The following is an 11301-nucleotide window of genomic DNA, read 5'->3' on the forward strand; positions in this document are numbered from 1 at the left end:
GCCGCAATGGTTACTGTTATTGTCAAATCATCTGTCCATCTGCTTAATGTCATCCCCACCCTTGGAGTAATAGACAAGGAGCTAATTCCCTCAGCCTCATGCCCGTGTGCCATATTATTGCACTTGTATCTTGGAAACTCTGTGATTTTCCTTACCCTTCACCCCATATTGTTCTCTGAGATTTAACTTTAGTGCATATGCTAGGGGAGAAAAAAATTCTCTAGCACAAAGAATAAAGATTCTGAAAGGTAGGTGGAACAAGGAGCTATGTGAAGTACGGCACAATGTGATTGATCATCCTTCTCTAGGAAGGACCTGTGTGTTATGGCCTAACTGTTCTCCAGAAGAGCTATGAGCTATGGAGCCTCATGAATCTCCATGGAAAAGTAGACCGTAAAGCAAAGGTATAGCTTTCCAAGAAGGGTAATGTTTGTCCATGTGGGTACACAATGGTCAGGCCACAAAATGGTAGATACCTTCCCTTATTTCAAGCCACATAAGGCAGCTCTGAACAATCTTACCCCATTTTTCCACCAAGAACACCCAACCTCATTTGTGACCTAAAAGCATTGCTCTTTTAGTCCCAACATAAGGTCATACATTGTTTGGTGTGTATATATCTTCAATTTGAAACCACTTTGACCCAGTGTTTATTGAATACCTATCACATTAGACTCAATACTAAAAGCTGTATTCCATTCAGCCTTAAAATACTGTACAATAGATATCATTATTTTCATTTTTTTTGTGCCAGTCTTGGGGCTTGAACTCAGAGCCTGGGCACTATGATGTATGTGAGCTGCTTTTGCTCAAGGTTGGTGATCTACCCCTTGAGTCACAGCTCCACTTACAGCTTTTTTGGTGGACACAGTCTCACACATGTTCCTGTCCAAGATGGCTTTTAAACATGATTCTCAGATCTCAGCCTCCTGAGTAGCTAGGATTGCAAGAATGAACCACCATCATCTGTCTTATTTTCCATTGTTTGAGATAGGGAAAAAAAACCCTGAGGCATAACAAAGTTCAATAACTTGCCAAAAACATCTTAAGTTGTAAAGAAAATAAAATATACATTAGCAATAGTCTCTAGCTTTAAGCCTTAAAAAAAGATAAGAAAAAAAAATCTGACACTTTACTTTTTATAATGAGTTAGGTGAATATGTACACAAATAGATATGACATGTAAAAAGTGATTGCTTGTAAATAACCAAATACATATATATGTACACGAGATGTTGATAAATTCTTGATAATTAAGGTGAACCTTTATAATTGTATAAGAAATCATTCTATTTAAGGGAAGGATGGCATTCCCAGGTATACTGCAGAATATGAATCCGAGGTTCGAATGGAAGCCTGTTCACCTGGCAAGAAGCAGGATTCTGAACCAGAAACTCAGTGTCCATTCCTGGTTCTGCAACTACCATGGGAAGTCCCTAAATCTCCCCTACCCTTCAATGTCTTTTTTTTTTCTTTTTGGCAGTATTTGGATTTTAATGCAAGATCTCAAATTCATTAGGCAGTTACCTAGTCTACCACTTGACTCACACCCTCAACCATTTTTATTTTAGTTATCTTTCCAATAATGTCTGAAGCTTTTGTCCAGGGCCAGCCTCTGATGGCAATCCTATCAATGCTTTTCGGATATCTGGGAGTGTAACATACACCATCACACCCAGTCTGGGTATCCTTATTTAGAAGATAAATGGTGTTTTCCAGCTGTTTCCCTGTGGTAAATTTTTAACCAGTCTGTGACAAAGAATAAGGATGATGAACTTATTTGTGTAATTAAACACACTTATTTTATAAATCTTTGATTCACTTTTATGAACCACAAGGAGTTTTCCTCACTTTGAGCATTCTCACATGGCAAGTACCAACTATAAGCCACATAGTAGAGCCTTCTTGCTATTAAAATATATGTGTAGGGGTTGGGGATTTAGCTCAGTGGAAGAGCACTTGCCTGGCAAGTTCAAGGCCCTGAGTTCGGTCCTCAACTCTGGAGAAAAAAAAGCTATAAAAATATGTGTATATTTATATTTGTAGTGGTCCATAAATCCAAAGTTCCAGACCACTAGATATGATTAAAAAAATAATGACTTTTCTAGCTTCCAGATTGTATATTCTTCTTAAATCACTGGTAGTATTTAGCTTAGAATTGAAAGGAAGATGTACATGATTTTTTTTTATTTTTAGCAAACCATTTCTTCAAATGTATTTTATAATGGACAAGCCCAGTAGAAGACATGGAAGCTTTCTACTGAAAAGAGGAATTATCCACCAAATGTATTTGAGAAACAGTAGGTTGAAAAATCAGGATAGATTTCTTAACTGAAAAATGTTCAGAACCATAAAATGCTAGCATCTATTGTGACTCCCCCACAAAAGACAAAGCATCATCCAGGCTCTGGTGGCTCACACCTGTAATCCTAGCTACTCAGAAGGCTGAAATCTGAGGATCTCAGTTTGAAGTCAGCCCAGGCAGGAGAGTCCATGATATTCCTATCTCCAATAAAATCCAGAAGTGGCTCTGTGGCTCAAGTGGTAGAGCACTAGCCTTGAGCACAAAGATGCTCAGGGACAGAGCCAAATCGCTAAGTTCAAGCTCCAGGAGCAGAAACACACACACACACACACACACACACACACACACACACACACACACACACTCAAAACACACATGCTGCCTTTCTCCTCTCTCAGCCACTGCACCAAAATGCACCTTTTCCTGGAACCCAGTTTGTGAAAGGTGGCTTCAGGTACAAAAAGTTATTCAGTAGCTTCCATAATAAAGAAAAAACATTAAGTACAAGAAGGCCTAACACTTATAATCATTATAATTTGATGGGGCTTCATTTGTCAAATTACCAAAACTATAGATGTGTTTTAAATTTACAAGAGAAACCCAACTAACAACATATCTGAGGGCTGGGAAGGTGGCTTAGCAGTAGAGTGCTTGCCTTGCATGCATGAAGCCCTGGGTTCAATTCCGCAGTACCACATAAACAGAGAAGGCCATAATGGCACTATGACTCAAGTGGTAGAATGTTAGTTTGAGCAAAAAGAAGCCAGGGGCAGTGCCCAGGGCCTGACTCCAAGCCCCAGGACTTGCCAAAAAAAAAAAGAATCTGACGAACAGTACAATAAACAATATGCAAAAGTTTTGTGGCTATTTTTGACTGTTTTATTGTTTTTTCTTTACCATTACAAATAAAGGCAAATTGCATCAAGCAGTGATTGCACCATTCTAATGAAAGCACTTGGAATTCACAGCAGTTTGTACTAACTAAATGTTGGCTTTTTTCCCTACCCAGCAAACACAAAAATCAAATCAAATCATCTGTAAGTACTGAGACTGAAAAAATGCCAAGAGTCCTCTCAAGTGGGATGTGGTCATTAACTCCTTCATCAATATGAACAATCAATTCTGAATGTCTATGGCTCACACTTTAGTTAAATCACAGCTCACTGTGATAAAGGATCAAAAAACTCTTGGTAGAAGAAAAGGAAAAGATCTTAGAGTGCTTGTTTTACTATTTCTTTGCATCATTATTTGCTCTGAGTTGAGAAGATCAATTTAAGCTTTCGTGTTGTTGTAACTGCTGTTCACATCATTCTAGATTCAAGTTTCACTTTATCAAGTAACAAAAGGACACTTTTCATTTGAGACAAAATGATCGTGAAGTGAACTCACTAGAGAGAAAATAAAGACACGATCTTTTGGATTTTCTGATACTAACAAGTTTTCTTTCTTACTCTATGCATACTATGCTCTGAATTGTGTCCAATCGTTTCCATCATAACTGTACGCTAAATTCCAGACTGTTTTTCATAATCCTGCTGACTACTGCAGTCTGTAGCCATAAAAAGCCTTTGCAGACCTGGAATTGGCTTCGATAAGTGCCTCTGCAAAGGAATTAAACTGCATGCAACATTTATGCTCAAAGACAGGATGGGGGCAAGAACCTCGTGTTTTAGTGCTAATGGGCTCAAAGGGTTGCTTGTAGGGTCGAAGTTCAAAAATTTTTAATTTCTTTCTGTTGTCACTTGTAAACAAAATACCAACACCAAAATAAAGAGCAATTTAAACAGAAGGAGGGGGAGTGTCCCCTTCAGCTCAAACTCTTCCAAACTCCCCCCAGAGAGGTGCCTGCTGCTTAGCTCATGGCTGTATTTGGGTCTGACCTGCCTGGTGATCAGGTACATTTGAGATTTATGACAAAGATTTCCAGTTTCACAACTTGCTTTTTTAAAAACTGTAAGCAAATACTGGCTTAGTCTCGGGAAGATAATAAATGCACCAAAAAAGTCTCTAACAAGCTCTAAAAACTCACACAATATCCTTCAATATACACATACTGTACTTACATATTATACCATTCAGGTTCCTCTGAACATAAGAAAAAGTTATGGGCAATTGAACAGTAGGAAGGGGGAAAGTAGAAGTTTAAGAGACACCCTCCCTTCCCTTGGACTTTCTGAAACATAACTCCACCCCTTCATATTGTAAAACATATCATATTTAATATAACAGTCAAACACACACATCCGTTAGTATTATTTTTAAAACATAAAATGTCGGAGCTACTTGCCTTTTGGCAATTTCTGTGCATTTCCCAGGGCAAGTGCAATACTTCCACAGAGAAGTAGACACCCCAAGCTGGAGAGCATGTTGCATTGGCCACCTCACACAGGGAGTGCTGCTGGTGGAAGCCTCGCAATTCTGGAGCTGCATTTAAGTGGACTGTCTTCCAGTGACAGAGGCAGGCGGCTGTACTTAGCTGTGCTGTGGGCTTACTCACAAGGGGTGGAGACACGATGACATCACACCCTTTCACACACACACACACACACACACACACACACACCAGGCACAACAGAAAAAAAAATCACATCTCTGCCTGTCTCTTTTCTTCCTTCTGTGATACAAATTTGAAATTATGGCCAATCTATGTTTGTGGAATTTGAAGTATTTATAAGACAATTTTGAAACATTGGATGAACTATTTTATTGAGTTGAGAGAAATACACACTTAAAACCATTAGGATGTTAAAAATATAAAATGAGACCTTGTGAAGAAGGAAACTGTTTTAAATTATCTAGAGAACCAATCCAATTCATTTTTTTAATGGGAGTAAGTTCATAATACTATATTTTGAACTACTCTGCAGTTCTAGTATTTTAGGGAAACTGTTTAAGAGTAATTATAGGTCTATACTGCTCTACAATATATGTAGCAGAGGTGTGGCATACATTTATGTACACAAATATACATACAGATATTCTGTAGCTATGGATATAAAGACAGAGACATTAAAGACAGCACATTACCAGCTGATTTTTACCATGATCTGGGTTCTGAAACAGCATTTGATAGAGTGACTGTGTAGGAGCTATGGTGTTATACCCATTTACCAGTGACAAAACTGAGGCTCAGAAAGGTTAAGCATCCTGATGAAATAAGAATAATTTAATGACTAGTGATCTGAAAGCTCTGGAATAGAACTGATAAGATTTTAAATTTAGATCTCACTTACTAGTAAGGTGCCTTTAACAAACTTCTTCAACATTTCATCAACGTTGACTACATTTCAGTTCTCGGAATAGATAAAGGTCTAAGCAATTACATAAGTTACATCATCTATTCCTCCAAACAACCTATGAGGAAGGCATTGTTGTCTCACTTTACAGGTAGAAAAACTGAGCCTAGAGAGGTGAGATGAAAGGCCCAAGGTCATAGCACCAAGAAGCAATAGAGATGGCATTTTAAGCAGACAATGTTACCCCTGTACTTCTAGTCTTAATTACTAAACTTTAAATTATAAAATAGAGACTATCAATTTCATAAATTTGCTAGCAGGAGTTTCACACAGGCAGAATTTATTAAATGATGTTATTGCAAACAAAAATAATAAATGACAATAATAGTAAAGCCCTTAGTTTAATATACTCCTTGGATGCATTAACTTCTCCCTACTCCCAATATCAGAGTCCTGAACACAGATACTAGAGTGGCTGGGTGTTGTGAAATACCCAGTGCTTTATGAAAGCATTTTAAATGTTCTTTGTCTGTTTATACTGACTCTTTGAAAATGGCTTATTAGAAGTTTCTATAGCTGAATCAAAGCATTAAGAAAGAAATGGAAGCCACTGCTCAAAAAGAAATTCTAGGTAAGCAACTTAGCAAAATAAAAATTGAAGAGACAGCCCTGTCCTCCAAAGAGTGCAAAGAGCACATTGTTAAAGTCATTTGGAGCTGGCCTGGTCCACATTCGCACCATAAGAATGCTCTGGCAGGAGCTACGGAAGGGACTGGGTTATTTAACAGGGCTTTTTCATCTCTGATTTTCTACTTGAGTAGGCAGCTCCCTCAAACCTGAATTTGGACATTCATCCAGCTGGCCCTGTGAGTCCTGCTTCTATATGCCATTAACATCAAGTCAAGCCAATGGGGCCACGGTGTTAGCAGGAAACGACAGATTTTCTAAGGGAACAAACCCAGCAGAAATGTTGAAGAAGAAGGTTAACTCCTCAGAACAGTGTGTGTGCGAAGGGGTGTGAATTAGCTAATGGAACTCAGAGATCAGACTCTGCTTGGTCAGCCAAGGAAGTCTGACCCACATTAGAAGTCCTGATTTGCAGTTTGGAGCTGGCTGGTTAGTAATGAAATAAAAGCAAATCTCTGATTGTTTGGTCAGGAAAAGATGATTACATTACCTTTGCTAGGAAGGCAAATGAGCAATTCAGTGAAGATGTTGACAGTATCAGAGCTTTCTTCCAGCCAGGGAAGAGTAATGACTTAAAAAGAGGACTGTCTCAGACAAGACATTTCACCTTCTCAATAAATAGTTTTCTGTTCTGTCATTGTCTCAATCCAAACAGAAGGATAGAAATGTTCCAGGAGAACTAGAAATGCCTCCTTACCTGAAATAAAAGCATCGCACCTTTCTTCATTGGATCATGTTGTAGGCTATCCTCTAGAAAAACCTGAACTTGGGGCCCTGGAAAAGACACTATAATGATTTGTGCCTCCATGCGGGGATGCACAACCTAACTCCACTCAAAGTTCTCTTCAAGTATTGTGTTTTATTTGAAATGTGGAAATGCTAAATTCCAGACACTTGGGAGATGATAGACTATGTAATTCATTGTCACTTATGTTTGTAAAAACAAAAATCATGTTGAAGAAACATGGGAAAATGGCTTGAAAAGCACATAAAAATATATTTTTACTTATCTGTAATCTCTTTTACTTATCTGTAATCTCTTGGTGATTACAGAGACTGCTTTTTTTGTTTATCATTATCCTCAGTGTCTAGAATAGAGATGTTAGTAAATGATGAGTATCAAAGGAAATGTAACTCATCAATTCCTGCAAATTGTCTAAAAATTAGCCTAGGATAATCCAGCGAATGCTTAAGTTATGACCTTGAAATAATTGTTGAAAGTCAGTTCTCCAATGATTCCTCAATTTTCTATGTATTTTATGAGCAGAGACATTTAATTCCCTGTGCTCCGGATTAAATTTTTGCAAATAGCCTTGAAGAAAGAACTGTTTTCTAACTCCTAAAGGTAATGTCCCTGGGTCAAACAAAATCCATGTTTATTTCAAGTTCCCTAAGCTTACTGGCCCTCTTCTACAATGTAGCCCAGGGTATATGCAGGTGTTACCTATACCTATCTATGTTGTCCCATAGGAACTGGGATTCTTAGTGCAGATAGAAAAGGTGGACATTCAGTTTACTGCTGTTGCTGTAAGTGATAAACTACCCTTTGTCTTTGACCCAGGAGTCTTATATCTCATGCTAGTAGTCAGGACCTATGAATGTTAACTTGCACATAAAGTAAAACCATAGTCTTGACAACAGTGTTGGCCTACTTTAAAATATCTCATTAGCTTTAGTATAGTGTTTTCACATAATAGCTACAATGAAGTCCACTGTAAGACTTGGCCCAAATCCTCTACTGCATATAGTCAAAGAACTGCTAAGCATTCTTTTTTGTGTCTGTGTGCCAGTCCTGGAGCTTGAACTCAGGTCCAGGTCACTATTCCTGAGATTATTTGGCTCAAGGCTAGCACTCTACCACTTGACTCACAGCGCTACTTCTGGCCTTTTCTGAGTAGTTTATTAGAGATGAGTCTCACAGACTTTCCTGCCCAGGCTGGCTTAAACCATGATCCTCAGATCTCAGCCTCCTGACTAGCTAGGATTACAGGTGCAAGCCACTGGCACACAACTTATTCATTTTTTAAACACTCTAGAGGAAATGTTGACTGTTCTTTATGTAAAAAAAAAAAGCCATTGAGAATTTTTTTATGTATTGCAACTATCTTTATTTGGCGACGTGGTAACCAGGTTTCTCTGTGGAAACTACTAGAAAAACAGAGCCAACTAAGTCCCCCACCCATGCTAAGTGTATATAGGTCTTTGCTATGTGCATTGCTTGACATCATTCTTGGCTCTAATTTTCATCCCCACCCTTACTTCTTGCTTATTTTACTTGGAGTCTTCATTTATGTGATTTTGTAAGTTGCTTTAATTTGTTTCTGGAATAAAGTGAAGTAAAACAAACAAACCTCCATGCACAGGAGTTGTGTCAAAAACATGTGTCAAAAATAGAAGTATGAACCTAAGACCAGCTGTTCCCTTCCTTTTTCACAAAACAGTACACCTTAGTGAGACTTTAGAATCATAATCACATAGCATCCTTTCTTTATACGTATTTTTCTCCTTAGGAAAAGGAAGAAAAATTCATGAGTCTAAGGTATATTTAGAACCCAATTCCACATAAGTATCATATTTTTTACTCATTCTATGTCAGGCTTTTGTAAATATTCAATGTCAATCCATTATTAAAATGAAATTTCTAGTATATGTAGATGTTTCATATCTTGGAAGTAAATTCTTTGATTCCATTTTGCCTCTCAGTCCACACTTTTTCAATTCTAGTACACTAGGAACTATGGTAGAGGATTTTTTAAGGTTATATATTTGCAATTAATAAGATACAAAGGTATGCTGTGGTTTTTGTTAGGTTCCTAAAGTAGGTAGCCGGTAGAGAAGAACGCCACGCGGTATTCGGGCAGGAGAGAAAGTTTTTATTACCAAACTGCTGGCCTGTAGCTGAGATGATCCGTGGCTGGAGAGAAGGGAGAGAAGGGACGACCCCCACCCAGCCCTGCCTTATCTAGGGCAGGGGCAAGGGGTATGGCCAGGTGGATTAGGATGTGACCTCAGGGAACAGGGAGGTAACTGTCTCCAGGTCTGCTGGTTGCCCAGGTAACTGGGTGGAGACTTAATGAGGTGGGGGCTTCTACATGGAGCCTTCCAGGGACGGATCTTACAGTTTGCATAGGGATGTTAATAAAACATGATTCATATTTGAAATGGGAAATCTAGTGGTCCATATTTTCAGCCCAAATCTTTTTTTTTTCAAATTTTTATTATCAAACTGATGTACAGAGAGGTTACAGTTTCATACATTAGGCATTGGATACATTTCTTGTACTGTTTGTTACCTCATCCCTCATTCCCCCCTCCCTCCTCCCCCTTTCCCTTTCCCCCCATGAGGTGTTCAGTTCACTTACACCAAACAGTTTTGCAAGTATTGCTTTTGTAGTTGTTTGTCTTTTTTTACCCTGTGTCTCTCAATTTTGGTATTCCCTTTCAATTTCCTAGTTCTAATACCAGTATAGACGGTTTCCAATATACTCAGGTAAGATTACAGAGATAGTGTAGGTACAACCACAGGAAGGTGATACAAGAACATCATCAATAGTAGAAGCTACAGATACACATGGGACATTGAAAGTAGTTACAACTGTGATATAACAATCGTTTCCATAACATGGAGTTCATTTCACTTAGCATCATCTTATGTGATCATAAGAGTATAGCTATTGGGCTCTTGTGATCCTCTGCTGTGACTTGCCTAAACCTGTGCTAATTATTCCCAATAAGGGAGACCATAGAGTCCATGTTTCTTTGGGTCTGGCTCACTTCACTTAGTATAATTTTTTCCAAGTCCTTCCATTTCCTTACGAAAGGGGCGGTCATTCTTTCTGATAGAGGCATAAAATTCCATTGTGTGTATGTACCACATTTTCCTGATCCATTCGTCTACTGAGGGGCATCTGGGTTGGTTCCAGATTCTAGCTATGACAAATTGGGCTGCAATGAACATTGTTGTGCTGGTGGCTTTACTGTGATTTTGTTTGTGGTTTTTTGGGTAGATACCCAAAAGTGGAGTTGCTGGGTCATAGGAGAGTTCTATATTTAGCCTTCTGAGGAATCTCCATACTGCTATAATTACTGTACTGAACTAGGTTTATGATCCAATTGGACAAGTATTTTTCTCCATTGAGGTATATTTGGCCACAACATTGAACTTTCTTACACAATGGTTTATATAACTCTGATAAGTCTTACCTTTAAGCATGTAAGTTGTTTGCCAGCCATTCCTCAGTCTATCTAAAGGCATCTTGACCTCCACGTGCTGGCTTCATTCCCTGCGTCTGCAGCTTGTGCTCCTCAAACAGTATAAAGAATCCTTTCTGTTGGTTTGGAAATTTTCTTTCAGATTGAAATTGTTCATCTCTAACCTGTGAGATTTTCCTTCTTTCATTTTCTGCTGACAGAATACAATAGACTGGGTGGTTTTTTAAGGAGTAGGAGTTGGTTTCTTAAAGATCCTGTGTCTTGATGTCAAAGGCCAATGGGGCCTGCCCTGCATCAACATCATAATCTGACAAGAAGCATCCAATGGTGAGAGAGCACTCAAGAGCCAGAGGCAAGACAGGTTACCTTCAGTTGTAAAACACATCCACTTCCATGATAAATGAATTGCTACTGTGACAATGACATTAATCTGTTCATGAAGACAGACTCTTTAAGGCCTCATCACTTCTTATCGGCCCCATCCCTCAGTAATGCTGCATGGGGATTCAGTTTCCAACCTACAAACTTTGAGGACACACTCAAACAGTAGCACTTCTGTACCTATCTGAACTTAAATAGGTAAAGTATTTTTTAAGATAAAGTGTTTTGTCTAAACTTTAAAGAATGTAAAATATTAGAGTCAAGAACTGAATGTAAAATATAAGCTAGTACGAGAGGAGAGACTGACAGGAGGATGTGTTAGGGCAGGATCCTGAAATGAGAGCACAGCCTCAGGGATCGGATGAATGGCAAAACAGGGAGGGGGAGGAGGGTTTACCCAGCTGACTTGGGCACACTATAGCTTGTGGGATCTAGAAGGGCCTGCTGTGTTTTTAAAAGCCAAATGGGAGTCATCATGGT

General features: G+C 38.7%; 1 protein-coding gene across 6 annotated transcripts in view; it reads right to left on the minus strand.

The window, feature by feature from the left end:
• LOC125351633 (ABI family member 3 binding protein) overlaps positions 1-4746 on the minus strand; it is a 192447-nt gene extending 187701 nt beyond the window's left edge. For all 6 annotated transcript variants that reach the window (XM_048346517.1, XM_048346514.1, XM_048346515.1 and 3 more), the window contains exon 1: positions 4593-4746. In XM_048346517.1, coding sequence (XP_048202474.1) covers positions 4593-4671 — 79 coding nt within the window. In that variant the 5' untranslated portion in view covers positions 4672-4746. The remainder of the gene's footprint in view (positions 1-4592) is intronic.
• Positions 4747-11301: the final 6555 nt, after the last annotated feature.

The sequence above is a fragment of the Perognathus longimembris genome, chromosome 5 (genome assembly GCF_023159225.1).
Source record: "Perognathus longimembris pacificus isolate PPM17 chromosome 5, ASM2315922v1, whole genome shotgun sequence".
NCBI lineage: Eukaryota > Metazoa > Chordata > Mammalia > Rodentia > Heteromyidae > Perognathus > Perognathus longimembris.